Source organism: Asterias amurensis, chromosome 3, assembly GCF_032118995.1.
Source record: "Asterias amurensis chromosome 3, ASM3211899v1".
Classification (NCBI taxonomy): domain Eukaryota; kingdom Metazoa; phylum Echinodermata; class Asteroidea; order Forcipulatida; family Asteriidae; genus Asterias; species Asterias amurensis.
In genome coordinates, this window is record NC_092650.1 from 9,325,066 (window position 1) to 9,351,266 (window position 26,201).

At 39.3% G+C, this 26,201-nt stretch overlaps 1 protein-coding gene across 1 annotated transcript in view; it reads right to left on the reverse strand.

The window, feature by feature from the left end:
* The window catches only part of LOC139934447 (uncharacterized), an 80,562-nt gene that overhangs the window by 14,091 nt on the left and 40,270 nt on the right, over positions 1–26,201 (reverse strand). Inside the window, exons 12-20 of the mRNA XM_071928691.1 lie at positions 22,448–23,113; positions 15,488–15,615; positions 13,230–13,350; positions 11,533–11,704; positions 10,601–10,778; positions 9,569–9,721; positions 5,993–6,125; positions 1,567–1,599; positions 754–854 (exon numbers count right to left, since the gene is read on the reverse strand). Of these exons, the coding sequence (XP_071784792.1) occupies positions 754–854; positions 1,567–1,599; positions 5,993–6,125; positions 9,569–9,721; positions 10,601–10,778; positions 11,533–11,704; positions 13,230–13,350; positions 15,488–15,615; positions 22,448–23,113 (1,685 nt within the window). The remainder of the gene's footprint in view (positions 1–753; positions 855–1,566; positions 1,600–5,992; positions 6,126–9,568; positions 9,722–10,600; positions 10,779–11,532; positions 11,705–13,229; positions 13,351–15,487; positions 15,616–22,447; positions 23,114–26,201) is intronic.

Consider the following 26,201-nt stretch of genomic DNA (forward strand, 5'->3'; position numbering starts at 1 on the left):
ATAGGTTCAGCGATAATGGGAACGTCAATTGGGTAATATTCTTAATTGTTTAGAGTAAACCGGAAACTGGAGGTCAAGTTTTTTTCTTTAGTTTTCTTCGTTAATTTGTTGAATTGATTTTACTTTTCTGTTTTTAATTACTTATTTTTACATTCCCAAGAACATATTCACTTTTTAGAGTCATAACTTATGTTAAACTAAAATTATTGGCAGAACAAAATCTCCCCAACGTAAAACTCCATTAGGTTGGGACTACAATGGTCCCGGAAGTTCAATTTCTCGCGAGACTTGCACAGTCTATACCCATCCCATGGTCTACAATGACATTCTGCACGATTCTGCCGCGCGTGCCGAATATACGCGCACGCATGACCGAGTTTGTCCGACCACAATGATTGCTGTGATTGGACAAATGGGTGAACGCGCATAGTTTGATTGATAGGCCGGATCGGTCCATTGCGCCACAGCACCTTGTAAACCATTACATGGTTCTAAGGATTCACCATTAGGTCTTATCTCAAAAATTCGCCCACTCCTTGCAGTAATAATACCTGGCGCTTTGTATCCTTTGGCAAAAGGCGCGTTATAAATACGTTTATTATTATTATTATTATTATTATTTTTTTTTTTTTTTTTTATGTTCAGTGGTGGTACATGATAGGTGTACGTACTGCTCCTACTCTAAATGCATAACATTAAAAAACCATCTAGTCCTTCAAAATAACCGATCTTGTAAAAAAAATAATAACTTACAGCAACATCGTCACAAAATGCGATGTCTCTGTCAGGCGGCGTTTCATCTTTCAGAAGCATTGCTGTGTTTTTCTTGATATTGTTAAGGTCTTTCTTCATCACTGCAACATTAAATGACAGTAAAATTAACCCTAAAGAGACAATTCATTTCTGTATATCCGCCACATTAAACACATGCATGGCTGATGTTTTTTTATTTTTTGACTGAATTGTTAAAATATAACAAAACAGACTTTGGTTAGAATGAATTATCATTGCTAACAATGCTAACTTTGGAAAATGTAAATTCAGGACATGAGCTTTGTTTTGAACTTTTTGGTTGATAAAAGTATCGATAGTGGGGAATTAGCCGATATGATGTTCAAATATTGGTGTTAATATTTTGTCAAGCTTCACAAATTGTACGTGTATTTACAGGCTCCACACTATCATCTGAAAGTTAGGTCATGTTTAAGCATTTCTAACTGAATTTATATCGCACGGTTAAACTTGGCCACGTGATCTCCTCTCATCCAATCAGAGTTGATACACTGTTGCCTGGAATTTGTGAATGATTCTTAAGGCAAAGTAAAGAATTTATCAATAATAAAAAAAATCACAAAAAACTGAAAGTTTGAAAATCTGAAAATAATGAATTGGAGTGAAGTAAACACTTCCAAAAACCAGTGATATATTGAAAGTTAAAAAAATGTAAAAAGTTTGTAGTAAAAAGTTTTTTATTTAATCAATAAAAGATTTTCAACATTGTAATACGTTCACTAAAAGTTAAGAACTACCTGAATGAATTTTAAAATGAAAATATTGTACTCTTACCTTCAACTTCAGCTTCCAAGGCCTTTATAGATACTGCAAAATAACAATAAAGTTTGATTGATTCACTCACTATGTTTGACCAGCTGTATCAAAGAAACAAGACCCCCAAAGTCAAATTAAATTCTTGAAACTAATTGTGTTTCACTTAAATTTTGCTTCAACTTAAAATTGAAAACTCACTACGGATTGAAAGCAATTCCATCCCCTTAACTAGAACAGCTAACAACTGGCGAGGACGGCCGGACGGACGAGTTCACAGATTTACAAATAACTTACAGGGTTTACAGAAGGTAATGGTGAAAGACTATTCTTGAGATATTATTCCATGAAATGCTTTACTTTTTGAGAAAACATTAAAACAATATAAATTCTCGATATCAAGAATTACGGATTTATTTTAAACACCATGTCATAACACGGCGAAACGTGCGGAAACAAGGGTGGGCTTTCCCGTTATTTTCTCCCGACTCCGATGACCGATTGAGCCTAAGTTTTCACAGATTCGTTATTTTATATAGAGGTTGTGATACCCGAAGTGTGGGCCTTGGACAATACTGTTTACCGAAAGTGTCCAATGGCTTTAACAACGACGATCATCGCTCGTATGTTACCCTACCTGTACGCCGGTACCCTTAGTTCAATAACTCGTATAAATTAGGAAGTGTTATCAGTACCTAATTTTGAAAATAACTAGGCATATCACTGCACAAAGGCACACAAAATATTTTGTTGACTAACCTTTACTTCATTGTTTGTATTATGTTTGAAATCATTTCAGATGAATTTAAAGGGTCAAACAATGTCTGTTAAAAGTCATACATATTTCACCAAAGATCATACCAACAGGGGCCCTTAAGCGGGCCCCCTACCCCACGCCGTGAATGCTTTGACAAATGATATCCCCCATCTTTCAAGACAGATTGACGCCCACGTGTTTCGATACGAGCCTTACCAGCAAGTTGTGCATGCAATCACGCTAGCACTGTATAATTCCCAGGGGCCTTATTCATGAAGCCCTCGTAAATCGAGCCACTTACGTGGCTCTAAGTAAGACTTTAGTAAGACTTTAGTAAGCCCTTACGTGTTATTCACGAAGCGTTCGTATCGCTTTACTACCGCGTTACTTACTAAACCTCTCGTAACGCCTTCTTAAGCGGGAACGCGCTTGAGATGAACAGTCATGGATTTGTTTTATAACCCACTGGAGTGTGACCTCATTGTCCAAAACGAGTATTTATCCAGTGACTAGACTGGCTATCGTCATTTTGGAGATATTTGTCATCCTGCAAACATGGAGCGCCAGAGTAAAGTAAGGAGAAAGACCGTTGTCCCGCAACGCGAGGAGGCAAAGGAAAGGGGAATCATTGGAAGGTGAAGTTTCTCGCCCACTGAGATAGTGAAGTTAGTTGACCTTGTTGTATTGAATTGGTAGGTGCTTAAAACAAAGATGTTTTAACGCTGAAGGAAAGGCCGACACCTGGGTAGCCTTGATCAAGGCGCTACAGCCAGCCGCGATCTGCAAAATCCCAGTCCCCATCACTGAATTCCGCCAGCGCACCCCCATACATAACCCAGTGCATATACGTGTACAGCGTATGTACACATACGTACTATGTACATGTACCATCAGTATACGGTACACTTACGGTACATGGGTCTTCCCAAGTAGCGCCTTGATGGTTTTGTATCTGCCAAAATTTAGGGCGGAGCTCATTATGCTAATGTTTACTAACAACCCGTTCTCATTGGTTGTTGGTTGACCTATAAACTCTCGCTGTCAATCACAACGTTGTTCTGCAAGCACTCGCACACATGTGCTCGTCGACGTATTGTAAACAAGCAGTGGCTGTAGTATAGTTGCAATAATGGCGGCGGGCGAGGGAGAAATCCCTACTAGTAAAACAAAACTGTAAGTCGCTGGAAATCAATGGTGTGTAATTTGCAACACAACTACAGAAACTTTCAACAAAATATAACAGCCGCGTTTAATGCATCAATCATGGGTTTAGAAATAGAAGGAAGGAAATTAGACCATGTGAAATGTGTTTGAGAAAGGTTAAAAAAGTATCCAGGTGTCATGGGTTTCCGGCAAGATGGCTACTTGGTAAGAATTCTTAGGTGTTGGGCATATGACAGTACAACACACCCCATCCCCTTGAAGCATAAACACAGACCAGATGAGATAAGAAACCCAGCTGTTTATTTTGTCTTAAGGTAGAAATATATTATTCATTACGTTTCTCGCGGTAAATCAAAGTTGGGGATCGAAAATATGTGTTGTCGACAGACGTAGAAGATGGCGTGTGGGCTGAACAACAACTAAATAAAGTTCAATTTCATAAACTAACTCTTGCCATACTACTAGTACTACACTACACGTTACACTTATATAGTACAGCAGGCTTCCAATTCAGGGGACAAATCTACCACCTACGTTGTAATTATAGTCCTCGTGTTATAATGAAACGCAAGACAACGGAAGTTGTTCGAAGTTGTTCCATACCATTACCGACCGGGCGAGTCATGTCCAGCTCACCCGTCCGGCAGCGCATTCAGACCCCTTACAATCATAGCTATATATACACCACGCTCCCGACACTGCTATAAAAAAGCACGGTAGTACAGTACATGTACATATACAGCTAGCGTTCAGCGTACACACACATGGATTGTGGCATGATTGCTAGCAGTAATACGTCATGTCTCAATCGCGCCTGTGATTGGCCAATGTTTAGAATGACACGCCCACATCATGAATACCCGTTTATCGAATTCCGATAAAGCTTTACAAACCCATCAAGGCTGTTGTTTGAGCCACGTGTATGAGGTTGAAAATACAAAGACACGACCGTTCTCACGACTACGCTATACTGTTCTCGCTGTACAATGTATAGGTAATGTACATTTGTGAATGTACTGCATGCGTGTGCCGCGAACCGGGCCGGGGAACAGTACGTCAACAGCCTTGATCAAGGCTAACACCTGGGCAAAAAAAAATAGCAGAGAAACCAACTGTGTTGGAAAAGTCCTCAGAAACTACCAAAGTGGTTCATCACAAATGGGATGACAGTCAGAGATTTCGCAAGCTTTCACACGACGCAAACATGCAATGAGAGTACAAAATGTAGTTGGTTACCCCTAAACTAAAAATATAAAATAAATAAATAAACGAAGTAAATAAACGAAGTAAATACAGTAAATGAAGTAAATACTACAGAGCAACTCGTTCGCACCTTTGTAAGCCTCCCGACTTGACATGGGAAACTATCTATGGATCTGCCTAATATCAAATTTACCAGTGTCTCGCCTTCAAAATATTGCCGCCAGAATTGTAACCCGGTCCAACACTAGAGTACACATCACACCTATCCTACAAGATCTACATTAGCTATCTATAAGGACAGAATCATCTTCGAGATCCTTTGTGTATGTCTATCGCTCATCAAAAAGGCATTTTACCACCATATCTCTCAGAAGGACTCCAACCCATAATTTTCCAACCGCTACCAGTCTATGCGATCTAATAACAAACATCTTCAAGGAAACCTTGGCCAAAACATCATGGGGTGAAAGATCATTTACTTCTGCTGTTCCTTCATTATGGAACGACTTGCCGGATCATGTTAACTTTCTCCATCAATAGTTTTGTTCAAAACTTCCTCAAGACTCATCTAATGAGGACTTCATAACATTTTCCCGTTTATTGTGTCACTGCGCCATGAGCATCTTTAGATGGATACCGGCGCATTATAAATGCCCATTATTATTATTACTATTAAATAAATAAATAAACAAATATATAATGATGAAATAAAATAACAAAATCAAGAAGAATTTATTAAAAAGTGATAAAAAATAGGTTGGTAACTTCTCCAAAATTTCGCAATGTTTGAGAAAATGTCGCAAGGATTGTAGAATATATTAAAAGTTGTTGTTATTGACATAAAGCTCATTCGCCCAAAAATGTTGGCCAGGAATGTTGAAAAGGGCTTAAGAAAACGCGTACGAAGCGAAAACACCCCACGTAGCACTAGCAAGGACTTACGTACTCGATTGAAGTTACGAGTGCTTCGTTAATATGATCGCAACTCGCTAAGAACGAACTAGTAACTGGTAAGTGCTTACTAAGGCCTAAGAAGGCTTCATGAATAAGGCCCATGTTGTAGCAGTAAAAAAATCCACACATTGATCTGTTAATGTACTGAGTATAAAAACATGAATGTGTTTGTGTTTTCCCACAATTATTAAAAAATATTGTAAAAATTCAAATGAATATAGTTCAATTTTAGTAAAAATTACCAAGTTTACTTCAGATATCGCTCTACAAAATACTAATGCCTGAAAAAAATACGGTACAAAGTTAGTTTGAATATTTTCCCATACCATCTCCTTCCATTGCACTCTCATTTGTAACATAGAAACTTACCATCAGCAAGTAGTGTTATTGGCATGAGCTCATCAATAAATTCCAAAAGTTCTGGACAGTTTTTCTGGATCTGCTGGACGACATACTTTAAAAGTGTACATGCTCTATCTCGGCCTCTGCATGTCTGCCAACTGTACAAAAAAACACAAACAATTTGAGATGTTGTGAACAAGAGCGACAATTGTAGTTGACAGAAACCTCAATCAAACTTGAAGGGATTTCAGACATAGTTCCTGTGTAGTAACATACATGGCAAATAGAAATAGCCCTTTTCATTACCGGACCGGAAATAAACACATGGTTGTAATATATAGATGATTTCCTTCCTCCATGGTTGTTAACATGTGGGCTCTGGTAAAATGAATTTCATGGACGGTGGGCATTATTTAGACACTTGCAATTCAGTTATTAAAAGGAACACGTTGCCTTTGGATCGGTCGAGTTGGTCTTTGAAAAGCGTTGTAACCGTTTTTTATAAAATGCATATGGGTAGAAAGATGTTGTAAAAGTAGAATACAATGATCCACACAAACATGCCTCGAAATTGCGTGGGTTTTCCTTTTACCTCGTCGACTAACACGTCGGCCATTTATGGGGGTCAAAATTTGACTCCCATAAATGGCCGACCGTGTTAGTTCGTACAGTAGAAGGAAAACCACGCAATTTCGAGGCAAACTTGTGTGGATCATTGTATTCTACTTTAAAACATCTTTCCAACCATATGCATTGTATACAAAACGGTTACAAACGCTTTTGTTTTGACCACTCGTCCGATCCAAGGCAACGTGTTCCTTTAAAGAACACGTTGCCTTGGATCGGACGAGTTGGTCTATAAAGCGGTTCCTTCGTTTATAAAATGCATATGGTTGGAAAGATGTTTTAAAAGTAGAATACAATGATCCACACAAATTTGTCTCGAAATTGCGTGTTTTTACTTTTATTGTTCGAACAAATAACTGACTCCCATAAACGACCGACCGTGTTAGTCGACGGGGTAAAAGGAAAACCGTGCAATTTTGAGGCATGTTTAGCCCTTTTCACACTACAGGTATTTTCCGGGAAATTCCCGGGAAATGTTAGTCGATCTGTTCACACTACAAAGCATTTCCCGGGAAATAACATTTTCCCGGGAAATAATTTACCCAGTTAAGGGGTAGGGTTAAAGGAGTTAACCCCGGGAAAAAAAACGTTTTTCCCGGGAAAAGCAGCTAGTGAGAACGAAAGCGGGTTTTACTTACCCCACCTTTTGCTTCTACTGTGTTGAGACGTCATTAATCTCGAAAGGTCACAGACGTCAAAAATAGCGCGCCAAATAATTCGCGTGGTAACAATAACCCTTTTTTGTTTTCTCCTTCTGAAAGTGTTTACGTTTAGGTACGAAAATAAAAGTGAATTACATCTGTAATTTAAAAATAAATATATGAATTACAAAAATTGACCACGTGAATGGAATAGGAATAGAATAAATAGTTGGCGTGAACAAGCTTCCTTCTTGTACATACGCCATGTGTGTACGGTATTTCTTAATGCATGTATACTTGGCCGTTGATGGACTTTTGTTGTCCAGAGTCAGATTTGAGTTCTCATTTCAATACATTTATTTCAATGTTGCCATAAAGTTACATTTGTGTACATCATTAAAGTTAATATACATGGCTGTCTACCACCTGAAAGTAAATATTTTAGTTCAATCTGTTGCTCAATTATTTCTTGCGATGGGTAAAAGTGACCGATGGAGTGATGATGAAATTTTGAAACTAGTTGCATTTTTGGCCGACGATGCCGTCCAAAAAACAGCTAGATGGGCATATAGGCCTACAAGAAACGGGAAAGTTTTCTGCCTGCGTGAAGCTGGATATTAACGGACCCCTGCCCATTGCAGATAAAACCCGACAACCTTGGGAAAAAAGACTATAGGTCGGTATGATAATAGTTTTGTTTTTCAAGGCCTAAATATTTTCTATTGCATAAGTGTTCTCCTGCAAAAACATTATTTTTTGTGAAGAAACATACATTTAAAAGTCTGTATGAAGCCATGAAAAAATGCTAGCCAATATAGGGCTAAAGCCTATTCCGTGTTCTTTCTTTGCACGATGGGAAAACAGCACTGTTGATGTTGGAAGGGAAGAATGCTTCTTTTTCTTTCTTCTGCTATTGTCAGATTGTGCAAAATCGACTATGCGGTATTTTTTTCTATAAAACCTTTAACTATCTTGGCCCTAACATCATGGACATTATTATGCAATCATTCGAAAATGCCATTCAGAAAATTTCTAGGCCTTACCCCAGGGTTGATTCCCTTAACCCTGGGAAAACGTCATTTACCGGGAAATTCCCGGGAGTATTTTTGTAGTGTGAACAGATCAACCAAAAGTTCCCGGGAATTTCCCGGGAAATAACTATAGTGTGAACAGGCAAAAAATGAGATGAACGCCAACACAAAACCTCTGGGTAAAACACGGACACAAAAGTCCATTCAATTACAGTTCTCAAAAGAAAAAAAGCTGTCGCAGATGGAAAGCTCCCTTTCGCTTTTTCTAATAGCAACTTGCTCCCACCAGTGGCCGCTCTTCATGGTAGACCAGATTGACCTTTGACCAATAAATACTTCCAGCAAGTGCCATGAAACCCGTCAATCGCACGACAAATTCCATCCGATTGTTATACCGCATGTCTTTAAAACACTGTCACAGCAATCGTCTTCTCCTGACAAGACGCCAGTGACGTCTTCCCCGAACTGCAAGACTTCTTCTCCGCCGTAATCACACAATATATTGGTATATCAACACGCAAATACACAATTAAAGTTCAGCCAATTTGGGTCGCATGTGGCAAGGATTTTGCAGTCGGCCGCGTGGCATTATGGGAACGGACTTCGGTCCACAAACATTGTAACTTCCGCATGGGCTGACCTGTTTACCACATTTCCTGGGGTTTGATCGTAAGTGTGAAACGACCGTGCATATTCCTAGGAAATAGTACTCCCGGGAGTTACTAAATTGGGATAGTGAGAACGGTTGCTGGGGTGGCGGTGGGGTTAAAAACTCCCGGGATTTTCCCGGGAGTTTATTTCCCGGGAAATGGCGCTGTAGTGTGAAAAGGGCTTTTGTGTGGATCATTATATTCTACTTTTACAACATCTTTCTACCCATATGCATTTTATAACAAAACGGTTACAAATGCTTTTCAAAGACCCACTCGACCGATCCAAGGCAGCGTGTTCCTTTAAAGTCTTCAAAGTATAGCTCTTTGTGTTTATTGCTCTTGAGACAAAGGTCAGCAGCAATGGAAAACTGTTTAAAGAAGCTCTCCCACAGGCAGCTTCATAGAAAGTATAAGGGGCTATAAACCTTTCTGAAGGTTCCACACCCATCACATCTTAAATGCCTGTATTACTAAGAGAAAGGGGACAGAAGGAATACTTCTTAGAGATTACATTAACATTGCGGGTGCCACAGGGTGCCCTAGTTTGTGATGTACATATTCACGGCAGTCTTCTTGCAAAGGCAACTGTATGCATACATGTTTTAAATCATGTATTAAAAGGTGCTACTGGTATTGTCTTAAAAGTTTTACCTTTGGCAAAGTTGTAAGTCTGAACCCCATTGCTACTCCTTGAGCCGATCCACTGTTTATAAAGTTACAGACTGCCAGAACATGTTCAAGGACACAAACAAACTTTTCACTGGTGCAAAGAACTTTACAGGCATCATGAACTCTGTCAACTGTCTGCAGAAAATAATACAAATATTTTACACTTATGATTAGATCAGTTCCTATATTGCCTGAAAATGATTGCAACAATGTTAAACTGAATATACTAAAAAGTACACTGCCGATTTGCAATACAGCATCCCCCAACAATTCACATAAGAGAGGCGGAGTCAAGCATGATGGGACAAGGCATCGTCGTTTGTTTGTTTGTTTTTGTTTGATTTCAGATAAAACAGCAAGATCCTTAATTGCAACAATAGTTTTTTTTTGTCTGGCCGATGAATGTTTTCATATTTGTGTTTGTCATTTCAAAGCCCCTAACAGAGAGGAACTAAGTTGTAAAAGACAGCTTTTCGAACAAAAATTACTTCTCCATGGTGAACTTAAGAGGTCGCACTACATTATGAATTTCCCCTATTTCATTCCGTAAAAAAAAAAAATGTAAGGGTCATGGTTGACTTTGGAATTTTGTTTCTTCCCATTTTGTGTCCAAAGCAAACCTTAAAGGAACACGTTGCCTTGGATCGGTCGAGTATGATTAGAAAGATGTTTTGAAAGTAGAATATAATGGTATACACAAGTATCAATCGAAATTGCGTGGTTTTCCTTTTAACTCGTGGACTAACACGGTCGGCCATTTATGGTTCGCAAAAGTAAAAGGAAAACCATGCAATTTCGAGGCAAATTTGTGTGGATTATTGTATTCTACTTATAAAACATCTTTCCAACCATATGCATTATATATACAAACGGTTACAAACCCTTTTCAAAGACCAACTCGACCGATCCAAGGCAACGTGTTCCTTTAACAATAACTTAAAATCATAAGTAGAAAAATACGAACAAGTGAATTATTTGTGAATGAAAAAGAAAATTTACAAAAGTAACACGAACCGGTGCAAGGTCATCGTACTGTACAGGAAATTCGTTGACTACCATCAACACATTTAATCTGGTTTTAAGGTATGGTATCTCACACAATTGCAGCATGAATTGATCGGTGTTTTCCAGCTCTGCTTGTCTGTCTTTAAATTTTTTGTAGGTCTCAATATCTTCAGCTGTTGGGTGATATCTGTATGAACAAAATACATGTTTGATTTGATAAAACTCACTTCCTTTGTCAATGATCATTAGTCCTAAATCCATGACCAAAACAAAACCCACACTTTATGGGGAAGTTTAGGGACACCTTCAATGATTGACATAAATAATAACATTTATGATTGCAATTCCAAACTCCAATCGCCACAAAACAAAGTAAAACAAACAAAAACAACAACAAATGAATAAATAATTAAATAAATAAATAAAATACAAATCGTAGCCGATTTAACCGTTATTTCCTTTGAAGACGTATATTGTTTCTTTAAGGGTAAAAATGTACTTTTAAATAATGGTTGAGCAACTTTTTGAGTTACTTTTGTTTCCGCTAAAAGAAAAAAAAAATGCAAACACTACACCCTCGTAGCTACCCAAGGTTAGAACTGATTTGGGGTTGAAGCATTGTTTTTGTTTGCCTTTTGTACTGACAGCAGACTGCTTGATCCAGGGTCAATAGACTATGCAAGTCTCGCGCGCATTCAAACTTCTGGGACTTTTTGGTCATTAATAGTTTGTCGCAGTTGATGATGAAAATGCAAAGTACGATGTTGGGAATGTAATACTAATTGATAAAGAATATGAAAATGAAATCAGTTCAACAATGTATCAAATAACTTGTGCTCACCCCGATTGCCAAACTTGATGCTGTGATTAGGCAATTTAAAATTCACATCACTTATCAAATGCACTCAGATTGCTTGCTTATTCAAAATATTAAATGTAACCTTCTGAGAATGTTAATCTGTTCTGCACTGAGACCTCCATCATCCTCTGAAAGAATGGCTAATCTGAACTTCAATTCCTCAGCGTCCATCTTGAAGCCAGCAAGGAAAATTCCAAGATTTTGGGCAACTTTCGGATCAAGAAAGCTTTTAAGTTTCTTTTTGCTGGTATCAGCTATTGAACAATGAGAAATCATGAGAAAACATTAGAAATCAATCATGAAAAAAACATTACAAATCAATAAATTTAGTACTTCAGAGTTGAACACCTTATTCAAAAACACCTCTTTTGAAATAGTAACAAAAGTATTGTCGAGAATTTCATGATTAGTGAGGAACGAAAACCTTTGCCAAATGGAACCGAGTGGACAGTTTTTGATGATCAAAAGCAATGTCCAATTTCTCACTGCTACCACTAAATTTCTTCATGTAGTAGGAAGAGCGGGACTGAAAGTTGGTCATCTGTTTTAAAGGTATGAATTCTCTCATCAAATTTTCTTCAAATTGCTTGCAAAAGAAGACGATATTAATCAAAATGTTTAATTAATTCCATGGAGCCCACTGAAAGCCAGAAGAGACTGTCAAACAATTGGGAAAAATAGAAGAAGATAGTATGTGCAATAGCAAGACGACAAGCAAAGACCCCGGACAATCTCTCCAGAAAGAAGCCTGTTATTTACTTCCCTTGAAGACCAGACGTAGCGATGGTAGAACTACTGGATCAGATAAATTCAAAATTAGTGAGGAAAAGGCACGCCAGATGTGATCCAGGAGAGTTACCTCGAATAATAGCTAGATCTGCATATTACAGGACACTTGATTGTTGCGACTTCTAGCCCTAAAGAAACAACAGGAACTGCAGGGTCATTTGTATATTAATATTGATTGGGGTAAACTTTTCAGACACTCAGAAACGTAATTTTGAAAGTAATATTCGTCTAAAGTCCCTTGTCCTGGGCTTGTGTAGTCTTGGGCACAAGACGACAGTGATAGTGGATAGTCTACTAGTCTACTAAACTCAGGCTGCGTTCGTTTAGCTTCCCTGGGTCGACCCCGGTGTGTGGCGGTTGTTTTTTCCAGGACGAACGTGTGCAGATAACTACCCACGTTCTTCCTGGGAAAAAAAACCCCGCCACACACCGGGGTCGACCCAGGGAAGCTAAACAAACGCAGCCTGAGTTTAGTAGACTAGTAGACTATCCACTATCACTGTCGCGCGACCGACTATAAACCGGCCTTTAGATTGTATATTGCTGTAGCGCGCCCTGTTATACGGTTTTATTTAACCAACTTGACACTTGCACTTCGCTCGGCCCCAGCGCCCAGGGCCCAATTTCATGTATCTGCTTACCGCCGAATTCTACGCTTACGATCACCATTCTGCGCTTACGTGAGATATTTTCTGTAGCAGAATCTATGATCAGTTTGACCCAGAAAAGATACCCCTAACAAAAACCAAGTTCATCTTATTAAGCTTTCATTAAATATGTCTTTCTAAAATTAGACAAACTAAGGTAGGATGTTCATGTAAGCTATCATATTGTGTAAGATTAAATTTCTGAGTCATTTAGTGTTGCAGTTGTCACTGTACAATGTCAAAAAGACCCAGAAAGTGACATGACAATTTCTTTCTTGAAAGGCAGTTTCCAGTTAAGGGAAATACGCATAGCATACTTGATGACTTCAAGCACTTACTTTACCTTTCTCTGTTGTTTCAGATGACGTTTCCTTTTCATGTTTTTCGGAGTACATTTGCTGAAGAAAGTCTGTGTCTATCTTTCTCGTCAAGTCACGTGCATTTTGCCAAATGGATTTCTTTATCTGTTAGGATGAGAGATTTTTTTAAAGAAATTTTACTTGCAGCTTACTAGTATAATGATAAATTTCCCCATTTAGTGTGGTTGAGGTCTACGAGAAACATACAGAGTGCATTACTACAATTGCATTATATCTCTAGGTTACAGGCATGATTATAAGCTAAGAGTTTTACCAAATTGCGCCTTCTGACGTAGCCCATGATTCCCTGCGGCATACCTGCCACATGATCTACCCTCCTTGTTTTCAAACATTAGCATTGGACGTCCGAGACATCAAGGGTAGTGGGGATGGAGATAATGCTATACAGGTAAGTATGCGCTTGTAGACCCCAATTACACTACTTTCGTGTATCTTGTCGTCCCCGCGCTTTGCCGCAAGAAATTTTAAGCATACAGTTCGTGAGCAGACCTGTTTTTCGACATTCTTCAGAATTTAAAATTAGGCAGAACGCTCTTCCCCTTTTAACTTCTAGGCGTTAACAAGTGGTGAAAATTGCGGATGGACGACAAAGATTGCGCAGTGTTCAAAGTTTGCTCCCGAGCTATCCTGCGAAAATTTTAAAACCATGCAGGGAAAAAGGTTTGCTACACATTTAATTAACAAAAATGGCACACCGCGCAAATTTAAAAATGGCAATGCGCCCAGTGCAATATTATGTTTGGTCGCTAATTACTCAAACATTTGAATGGCGCTTTTGAGGAACTGTCGGAATTGTTGTCTCAAGTAATTACTTTGTTAAAAACAGCAGGATTCGAAATGCCGAAAAGCTGTTAACTTCTTCTTCTTATGGAACTTTGTGAAGGTCTCATCCATGGCCGGAAGGAAGGTCGATTAACGTCTTCTGGGTCATGGTGGAGGGGTTTATTAAAGTTCGTCCCACTTCTGGGATGACTGACTTACCTTGTTGCATGGTCCAAACCAAAGAAGACTTTGGGAGCGTGAACGTGAGCATGATGTAATAATAATATCAAAGTCTCATAAGCGCTCGTATCTACCAAACAAGGTATTCAAGGCGCTGATCATGAGTATATACATGTACAAACTTTCAGAGAGACAAGTTATTGCAGAGATGAATTTTGAGACCCAATTATGTAGCACCTTATAAGGTACAGCCAGGAACACTAGGGTGAACCCCTTCTCTTTTCGATAAGCGCACTGGGTTTTTTTACGTGCGTTACACAACACATGGGACCGAACGGCTTTACGTCCCACCCGAAGGACGAGGCAATAGTTATGTGTCTTGCTTAAGGAAACAAGTGTCACGGCTGGGGATTCGAACCCACACTCTGCTGATCAGAAACACCAGAGCTTGAATTCGGTGTTCTTAACCGCTCGGCCATGACACTTCCAATCAAGATGAATGGTAGCAACTTTGTGACTAAAATCGTTGTAACACTAGATAAGAATGCCATTTGTTGGCATTGTTAATGTTCTGGAAGTACGGAACAATTGTTGTTCATTTTGTCATAAAAACCTGGTCCAAGACGCACCAGAGAGGCAAGAATTCATACATGATTGCAGGACAGTGTAATCTCGTCATAGCCAATTGGTCCACCATACATGATTGCATGACAGTGTAATCTCGTCTTAGCCAATTGGTCCACTTAAGCTTATTTTTTCGAGTAAAACTTTATTACTAGATTAAACTGTTTGAGAATGGTCCCCTCTACTCTGCACGATCCTAAGATCATCTTGGTTGTTTTAGTCTGTGGTGCCCCTTTTGCAGTTTGTTCAGTGTTTCTCACATCTTCCTGTATGGATGCCTCTTTCTCCCGCGTTTACGGAAGCAACTTCATTACTAAGTCAGTTTTCCTTGTGGTTTAAAACTTGCTGTTTGAGAAGGGAGACTGATTTATAAGGCTAAATAGCTCAGTTTGTAGAGCGCCTGCACGTGAAAGTTGTTGCATTAAATTTGGTTGCAGTAAATATTTATTTGTTTTACCCGAGATCAAATTTCTTAGTAAAAAATGATTTTTTTTGTTAAGGAAACAAAACCACATGGTGTTGTCAGCTTTGCCGATTTATAAGAGATCACAGATTTCTTCTAATAAAATTTAAATAGTTACAATGCATTTATAGCAACTAATGTACCTAATGATACCAAGTTTTTATGTACGTGATGTGTTTGAACTATACTTACCATAAGAGCTGACACTTTATTCCAATGGAATGGTCTCATTTTCACTTTAGAAGTAACTTCAAACTTTCTTGTGACAGGTGCTACCATTTCTGGTGGTGGGGGTGGTGCTGGAGGAGGGGGGATAAATGCTGCAATAAAAATAAAAATTTCTATTAAACTTTCTGCCACCCTATAAAATTGAGAGGTTATCAGATTATTTTATGGAATTGATATTAATAATTTGACAAGATTGTTTTAAAGGCTGCACTTACTATGTTTATTTATAGAAACATACTCATGTGTGAATAGCAAGACACATTTCAAATAACTTTGTTTTTGATTGTTATTTTGAGGATGTAACGGTAAATAAAGACATGTGTAAACTTCATGAACCTTGCAAATGTGTTAAAATAGTCATTCAAACTGCCTATAATGTCCAGGCAGATCAATTTTAACAAACTCATCAAAATTACAGTATTTTAGACCAGATTGTTTCAGAAGAGTTTAAAAGTACAAATTAAATTGATTTTGATTAAAATAATGATTATGTTTTCGTCTGATAATTACTAGTGAAGATGTCAGGACTTTTTTTACAGAAATGTAAATTGTATCGATACACGGTAAATAGGTGTAAACAAAATTAAAGGAATATTGCAGCATTGGTAAGAACAAAAATCCTCTAAAATCACAGATTTAAATAAAACGGTCTTATTATTATGATAGTAGAGAACAACATCCCTTGGTATATTTCTGTCTGAAATGTCATGTTTTCTACAGGTTCTACATAAATTTCAAACTTCGACAGGTTTGTCAGTTTATGTTTATGGTGGATTCATAGAACTATATACCAATTGGCTAGATCGCTAACTTCCGTTTAGAAGCCTCCCCGGGCGCAGACATGCTAGATGGGGTGCGTGACTACGGAACGATTTTAATTTTAGACAGACACGCAGACAAAAGGACAGACGAACATAAAGACAAGACACAACGAGTTCATAATATTAGCGTAAAGATGGCAGAACAGTAAAGCAGAAGATAAATATAATACCTAAGTATAACAAAGATCGATGAGGTGATTGTGGTGAAATAAGACTTGAAAAGACCAAGAAACCGCTACAATATTATGCGTTCATCTATAGCCCTTTTCACACTACAGAGCCATTTCCCGGGAAATAACCCCACCGCCACCCCCAGCAACCGTTTTCTTGTTATACCAATATTTCTGTGATTACGGCGGAGAAGAAGTCTTGCAGTTCGGGGAAGACGTCGCTGACGGCATGTCAGGAGAAGACGATTGCTGTGACATCGGTATAACAATCGGATGGAATTTGTCGTGCGAATGACGGGTTTCATGGCACTTTCTGGAAGTATTGGTCAAAGGTAAATCTGGTCTACCAAGTAGAGCGGCCACTGGTGGGAGCAAGTTGCTATTAGAAAATTCGAAAGGGAGCTCTCTACTCTGCGAAAGCTTTTTTTTTCTTTTGAGAACTGTAATTGAATGGACTTTTGTGTCCGTGTTTTACCCAGAGGTTTTGTGTTGGCATTCATCTCAATTTGTGCCTGTTCACACTATAGTTATTTCCCGGGAAATTCCCGGGAACTTCTGGTTGATCTGTTCACACTACAAAAACACTCCCGGGTATTTCCCGGGAAATGACGTTTTCCCAGGAAATAATTAACCCAGCTCAGGGGCAGGGTTAAGGGATTCAACCCTGGGGTAAGGCCTAGTAAAATTCTGAATGACATTTTCGAAGGATTGCATAATAATGTCCATTATGTTAGGGCCAAGGTAATTAAAGGTTTTATAGAAAAAATACCGCATGGTCGATTTTGCACAATCTGACAACAGCAGTAGAAAGAAAAAAGAAGCATTCTTCTCTTCTAACATCAACAGTGCTGTTTTCCCATTGTGCAAAGAAAGAACACTGAACAGGCTTTAACCCTATATTGGCTAGCATTTTTCATGGCTTCCTAAAGACTTTTAAATGTATGTTTCTTCTAAAAAAAATGTTTTTGCAGGAGAACACTTGTGCATTAGAAAATATTTAGGCCTTGAAAAACAAAACTAGGTCCTACCGACCTATAGTCCTTTTTTCCAAGGTTTTCAGTTTTTATCTGCAATGGGCAGCTTCACGCAGGCAGTCAGCCAATTTTGAGAAAACTTTTCCCGTTTCTTGTAGGCCTATATGCCCATCTAGCTGTTTTTGGACTGCATCGTCGGCCAAAATTGCAACTAGTTTCAAAGTGTTATCATCACTCCATCGGTCACTTCTACCCATCGTAAGAAATTGAGCAACAAATTGAACTAAAATATTTACTGTCAGGTTGTAGACAGCAATGTCGATCGAAGAACTCAAATCATGTCTCTGGACAACAAAAGTCCACCAACGGCCAAGTACATGTAAATAAGAAATACCAAACACACATGGCGTGTGTACGAGAAGGAAGCTTGTTCACGCCAACTATTTATTCTATTCCTATTCCATTCACGTGGTAAATTTTTTTAATTCATATATTTATTTCTAAATTACTGATGTAATTCACTTTTATTTTCGTACCTAAACGTAAACACTTTCAGAAGGAGAAAACAAAAAAGGGCTATTGTTACCACGCGCATTATATGGCGCGCTATTTTTGACGTCTGTGACCTTTCGAGATTAATGACGTCTCAACACAGTGGAAGCAAAAGGTGGGGTGAGTTAAACCCGCTTTCGTTCTCACTAGCTGCTTTTCCCGGGAAAAACGTTTTTCCCGGGGTTAAACTCCTTTAACCCTACCCCTTTAACTGGGTAAATTATTTCCCGGGAAAATGTTATTTTCCGGGATGTAGTGGAGTGGCTGTGAGTTTTTAAACAGACGTGAAGAAGGAAGGGATGACTTTGGGAAGAAGATTATTAATTAATTTAAACATAAATATCCAGGGGCGTCAATCTGTCTTGAAGGATGGGGGGGGGGGGGGACATCGTTAGTCATAACATCTACCGCTATTGTTAGTCTGAGGGATGATGTGCCCCCTCTCAGATGTTGTAATTTAAGGCCCATTTCAAGCTATGGTGCACAATTTGTAGCTTTCATGGTTATTGTATCTAAACTCAATTATAGCTTGATCATCCATATTATTTCTGCATATAATGCTCAGACGGCGTTTCATCCCTATCATCACCAGCATCGTCAATGGTGGATCAAGACAAATTTAAAGGGGTGGGTGAGTGGGTCAAATATATTAAAGTCACCTGGAAGTGGTATTTTTTCAAAATAAAGCTTTTGTCACTAATATATGTGTTTTGATGAGTGGAATGTGAATAAACAGTTAACTAAGGTTTTAAAAAATCAGTTCTTATGTTATTTACAAATTTAAGAGTAGACCCCGACCCGAGAGGGCGCTGTTCGTGACGTCAATCGAGGCAGACTTTGCCTGTAATGCGTAGAGTAAACACAATTGCAAAGTACATGTACGGACCAAGTCGTGAGTTTGTACGTTTTTTGTTTTTTTCCGGCAATGCTGACCAGGTGTATTACTGCTGAATGCAGAAAAACACTTTTTGAAATGTACCAACTCACGACTTGGACGTACATTTACTTTGCACGTGTGTTTACTATACGCATTGCAGGCAAAGTCTGCCTCGATTGACGTCACAAAAGGGGTAGGCGGAGTCAGCCCCCAAACAACTTTATATGTTTTTTAAACATATAAATCGTGACAAATAATTACTAAAAAAATTGTTTTATTGTTCGTAAGCATATACTCTTATGTTTGAAAGAAAAAAAAAATATATTTCCAGGTGACTTTAAAGATGCAGATGGAACATGCTATAGTGCGGAACGCGAAGCCTTTTACGGCCTGGTTCGTTTTAGATACTCTGTTGTGCAACCTTAGGCCAGTAAGAGGCATAAAGAAGGGAACAGAACATAAAGCCATTAAAATGTGAGCAGCGGTAGAACATTTTGGGTTAACAGAATCTTCGGATGCGGATCGCGAGTTTTAGGGAGCAAATCTGTCAAAGAGTGAGCATACGAGTGTGAAGCATTTACGGTGGGGTCCGGGCCCGCTTAAGGGCCCGGGACAAATTTGCATTCTAGATGCTCTGTGGTGCAATGTTAGGCCCATAAGAGGCATAACGACTGGAACAGAACATAAAACCTTTAAAATGTGAGCAGCAGAACATTTTGGGTTAACATCATCTTCAGGTGCGGATCTAATTTTAGTGGGCAAGTCTATCAAAGAGTGATCATGCAAGTGTGAAGCCTTTACGGCGGGGTCAAGGCCCGCTTAAGGGCACTTGAAAATGTGAGCATTCTAGATACTCTGTGATGCATTTAAGTTAAATGCATTTTTTAAGTTAAGTAAGTTTATGCAATGTTAGGCCATTTAGAGGCCTAACGGCGAACGAAACAACTTGAGTAGTAGAATTGGGGCCCTTTTGTCAATGATCACTAGATGTAAATTGATGTCTACAGAGCGAGCAGACTTAGAAAAGATGAACTTTGTTTTATGCTTTTCTCGCACTGTGGAGAGTATTCTTGCGAATGTGCTAACGAACGGAAATATTTAACAATCGCTTAAACTTCGCAACATTCGCCGTGTCTTCATAAGCGTTGGTAACAAAATGCAAGTCATTCTCCACCTCCTTACGAAGATCGGTCAATTTAAAGACCGCTTTCTAAATTTCAGCGAATGTTGTGAAGATGGTAATTCGCCGTCGACTTTCGTAAGCATTGCCCAGCCATTGGTACTGTTGGTAAAGGGTGCGTATTATGCGTAAGAAGAGGAGAGGTTGATGGACGACCGAGAGCATATTCACTATCAAATCGCAACTTTGGGGCGAATTCATCGCGAATTTCAAATACTCATATTCGCCACAGGGGGAGAGTAGCAACAGCATGGCTTATGAACAGTTTGTTTCCCTAAAAGGGTCTGAGTCCTTTTTGTAGGACACAAAACACAATATCTACAGATTTACATCAAACTCACACAGTTTGAACATAATGATGGCAGAAAGCTTCTCTTAAAATATGACTAGCTGAGTTGGTGTAGTTTTGGGGAAATGAGTAAAACAAGTCACGAAAATAATGTTCGTCTCTAAAGACGACAATTATTTTGGCATGTAAAGCGTTGTTTCGTGTTAATGTATTTCTAATTTCTCAAAAATAAAACACCCCAGCTAGTAATATTTTATGGTAGGCTTAGTACAACCATTATCTTTAAACGGTGTAAAGTTTTAATGTACATCTGTGGACAACTGGACATTGTATTTTGTGTGACTAAAAGTACCCACATCCTAAAAGACCTGAATAAATTCAGCGTTGAGTGTGTAAAATAAGGAGGATGGTTGACGGTTAGAGTAGAAAATAGTTATATCATCAGCAAACAATATGCACGATAGAATGTGGGAGGAGCAGTAGAGATTATTAATGTACAGAAGAAATAGGAGCGGGCCCTAAGAACTGAGCCCTTAGAGGAACACCATGCTTAACATTTAAACGAAGAGAATCGCAGCCCTTTATGCTACTCTCACACTTGGGCGAATATTCTTGCGAATATGAATATTTTGAAATTCGCGACGAATTCGCCAAAAAGTTGCGATTTGATAGTAAATATGTTCTCGGTCGTCCTTAAACCTCTTCTTACCAATATCTTACGCATAATACGCACGCTTTACCAACATTACCAATGGCTTACCAATGCTTACGAAAATCAATGGCGAATTACCGTCTTCACAATATTCGCTGAATATTAGGAAGCGCTTCGCATTGCTGCTCTCACAAAGCGGCGAATGTTCTTGCGAAGATGAACATTTAAATTTCGCGTTGAATTCGTCCACAATGGCGGTTGAATAGTGAGTATTTTCATCTCGATCTCAACCCTCGATCGTCCTTGGTCGGCCCTCTCATTACCAATATCTTACGGATATATTATGAATGCTTACCAACGCTTGACAATCCCTTTACGAATGTTGCCAACATTTACGCACGCTTTATCAACGTACCCCGACCACCAAGCCTAAGTTAGTCAACAACAAAAGCGCCTGTCTACACCATGGGCCGAGGGCTTGGTGGTCGGGGTACCATGCCAACGAAAAACAGCATGCTGCCAATCAGTCGATGATGTCATCGTCAGCCAATCACCCGTGCAGGACAACCATTCTGTCTAATTGTTGACTTTTTCGTAATGTGAGATTTGGATTAACGGTGGAAATCGCTGTATCCTGACTGGACTAGGTACGATCCGGTCTCGCTTTTAACATTTTCAGGTAGAATATGAAATACTAATTGGGGACTGTTGCCGACATTCATAACGTTAACGTTTTCCGGGTTTTTGTGACTTGTTTTCTCTGTTTTTGAAGCCATTTTTTACGTAAAAATTTCTCTTTTAAAATTGGAGTTGCACCGAAACTTAAAGGGAAGGTACACGTTTGGTAATTACTAAAAACACATATTAACTTAAAAACTGACTCGGTATAAAAATAAACGAGCATTGAAGAGCTGTTGATAGCATAAAACATCGAAGGAAACGACTCCCTCTGAAGTAACGTAGTTTTTGAGAAAGAGGTAATTTCTCACTAAAATATTAAAAGACTAAAAGTCTTTTATTTCTATCTGAAAGCACATAAATCCGTCCAACAAAGGCGTTTTTTCTTTCATAAATTTCTCGCAACTTCGATGACCGATTGAGCCCAAACTTTCACAGGCTTGTTATTTTATGCTTATGATGGGATACACTAAGTGAGAACACTGGTCTTTGACAATTGCCAAATGTGTAAAGTTTTAAAGATGATCTGACCATTATCATCAGAAACTTATAGAAAGATGTATATCTAAAAACAGTGTCTTTGCAAACCTCACAGTGTTGTATTCTTAACCATGCAAGGTTCCAAGTCTTACTGATACTTTGTTTGTTTGGTCCAGAGAGCAAATCAAGTTTAGTTTCATCCTTTGAGGAAGACTTTTTAAGCATGCTCCTCAATATACAAAGTACCTTACCAGGCCTTGCTGACACATCTTCTGCAGTCTGGTCCTTGTTTTCATGATTGTCTGTATCACCTGATGTACATCTTGGAAACTCATTGGAGTAGTCATTATTTGCAGCAATACGAGGAGGTAAGGGAGGGGGTGGTTTGTTCTTGTTAACTGAAGTTGATGAAGAAAATACTTTGGCCTGTTTTAAATTTCGCCAAAATGACTGCCCACCATTCTTACTTTTCTTGGTCGTCGTCATTTGCTGATTTTTTGTTTTATTGAGGCGCATCTCAGCAACTTTAAGTTTAGTATCTCCCTCTCGATCGCCAGCACTCTGCCTCGGAGGTAAGGGTGGGGGGAGAACAGAACGTGCATTGCCAGGTTCTTCGTATTTCGGACCAGTATTTTCAACTTTCTTTACTACTGAATCAACATGCCTCAAAGGAAGTGGTGGAGGATTCTTATAAGGATAGATATGATTGGTTTGGGATACCTGCCACAAATGTCGCTTTTGAATAAGGGAAAGGGGTGTAGAAAATAACTTATTATCTAATTGTTCTTGCTGAGTCAATGTCGAGTCTTTTGTACATATTTGGTGTTGTTGAACGTTATGTACCATTCCAGGAGTTTGGGGTGGTGGTGGAGGAGGGTCTTTGGGTGGCAGCTTATCTCGGAGTGCGAATCCTCTGTCTGTCAAGGAGGGTGGAGTTGAGATGTGTTAAAAGCTAGCAATATACATGTAGATGGAAGACATCAAGCACCACGCATGCAAGTCTTACTCAACAATCCCATTGGCTACAATGAACTTATACAGACAAGATAACTTGGGTGCATTTTGTTAAACATTAGAATGCATATCTTGCCATTGGTCTCGTTTGAGGAGGGGATTGAGGCTCAAAGGCATACTGACACTTCTAGACAGCACTTTTCAGGTTGTACTTTGGGTATAGAAAGGTAGTAATCATACCCGTCTCAAACACTTTGTAGTTCTTGTAACTGGGATGAAGTAAATTCATTCTGAGAACATTGACAAGGCACAATGCTTTCAAGGCACTGCAGGTTGCATTAACTAACGATGAATTACATGCATGTAAAGACCCTGTCACCCCGCTGACGTATGCAAAATTCTCTAAAAATGTTGGCATACACTAAACTATCTATGGATTTTTCAATTTTGAGGGTATACAAAGCGTATTCATAACGAGTTGGAGGTGGGCCTATGCATACCGTATTGGCAACTTACATACAACGTTTACATAACGAATCTTTAGCGTGTTGCCGGCGTTCACAACTTTTGTCCTACGATAGTCCAACTACTGCATAGCGCGAGGGAGCGTATTGCCGAAGATCACATGTAGAAGCCTATAATAAAGAGGGTGCCTCTCGACGATTGAAATAAAAAACTGCACTTGACATTGTAGTAATTCTCCTGCGAACCCAATTTTTACAAATCGATTCACATAAACGCTGCCAATACGCCATTATACGGTAGCTGTAAGTTATAAACACGTTTAGTAAGTTCTCTGGTCGTCCGGAACACGTCAAATACGTTCAACGTAGGTTCAAAGCACGTTAATCATAGATGAGTAATAAATTTTGGGCACGCTAGATATTATCTCGACGTATGTCGACATATGATTAACTTACAAGTAACGTGTGTCAACGATCGTATAACGCACCTACAACTTATGCGGAACTCATGAGCCACACGCTGGCATACGTCGATAATTTTTGTGCATGCACACAATTTCACGACCTCGCCTTTTCGACATTATATCAGCGTACTTTAGCGTGCTCGTAACTTTCACAAAACTTACCCATAACGTATTCGACGTATGCCAGCGTATTCGTCAAAATTGTCACACGTCGGCATACGCTAGCTAAAACGTCAAGGTGTGACAGGGCCTTAAAGGAACACGTTGCCTTGGATCGGTCGAGTTGGTCTTTGAAAAGCGTTTGTAACCGTTTTTTATAAAATGCATATGGGTAGAAAGATGTTGTAAAGTAGAATACAATGATCCACACAAACATGCCTCGAAATTGCGTGGTTTTCCTTTTACCTCGTCGACTAATACGTCGGCCATTTATGGGGGTCAAAATTTTGACTCCCATAAATGGCCGACCATGTTAGTTCGCACCGTAGAAGGAAAACCACGCAATTTGGAGGCAAAATTGTGTGGATCATTGTATTCTACTTTTAAAACATCTTTCCAACCATGTGCATTTTATAAAAAACGGTTACAAACGCTTTTGTTTTGACCAACTCGTCCGATCCAAGGCAACGTGTTCCTTTAAGGCAGAGGCATAATCGCTAGAATCAACAAGGTTGCTTACACCTGAACACGGGCTTTGATTTAAATCCTTTAATTTTAAATATTTTACATTGAATGCCAAGAAATGTTTGAGGACAAAATACCCATTGCACCTAATGGCCTTATCATAGCAGACCACTTTAAGACAACCAACTCATACTGCATGCAAAAGCAATGTTCAACTATCCCCAAAACGATGTGGAAAGGGAGATGGAAAAGTAACTACTCATACAGTAGCTCAGTGAAACTGTATGAATGATGGAACACCACAAACGCACTAGGGTTAGAGCCATGACAACCCTTAACCAGCAGAGTCAACTCAATCCGAGTGAAACTGTATGAATGATGGAACACCACAATAGCACCAGGGTTAGAGCCATGACAACTCTTAACCAGCAGAGTCAACTCAATCCGAGTGAAACTGTATGAATGATGAAACACCACAATAGCACCAGGGTTAGAGCCATGACAACTCTTAACAAGCAGAGTCAACTCAATACGAGTGAAAATGTAGGTGTGTTCGTTAGCTTCCCTGGGTCTACACCGCGGTGCTCACTCGGGTGAGCCCCTGACAAGAGCTAATCGAACGATCACACTCGCCCTCTTGTGGGGAAGGCATGCAACTCAGGTCACCCCCAAGTGACCCACTCCACAAGCAGGGTACTGGGGGCTCACCCGGGTGAGTCCCGAAAAAGCTATTCGAACGTACCGGGTCAGACCGGGTCGACCCAGGGAAGCTAAACGCACGCACCCCAAATGAATGATGGAACTCCACACCAGCACCAGGGTTACAGCCATGACAACCCTTACAAGCAGAGTCAATTCAACAAATGGGCCAGCGCCTACAAGCAGCAGTGCATTATATACAAGTGTTGACTGCTTCGAGTGATATGGTTAAAACTACGACTCCCGAGGGAGTCGTAGTTTAAACCATAGCATGAGTTAAAGCAGTAAATATTTTGTTTTATAACACCCCAACAGACTATTTATCATCTTCGTACACGTAACGTTCGTACGCGTGTTTCAGATACACAGATGCACAACTGATTGGGTTCGAGGTGGGAAAAGACGTCTGGGTACTGCACGCCGTGTGATAGTCGTCGGACTATCACACGGCAAACGGTGCACTATCACACGGCAAACGACGCATTATCACACGGTCGCCGTCTGGCAAAGCTAAGACATACCATGTGACGCTCTCTAAACCAATGAAAAGGCAGAATATTTGTAATGGGTGTTATAATGATGCATTATCCACAAACCCAATTGGAAGACATTATGACGTCCCTAAAGCATGATCGGCACCATGTCAAGACAAATTAAAAGCGACCCTGTCGATAAACGTAACGGGAAAATGACACTTCTTACAGAGAAAATTAATAGGAATTTGCACATGGAATAAGATGACATTGAATCAAGATGGAAATCTTTGTAGTCTATTGAACCACTAGGTAAACTTCTTCTTC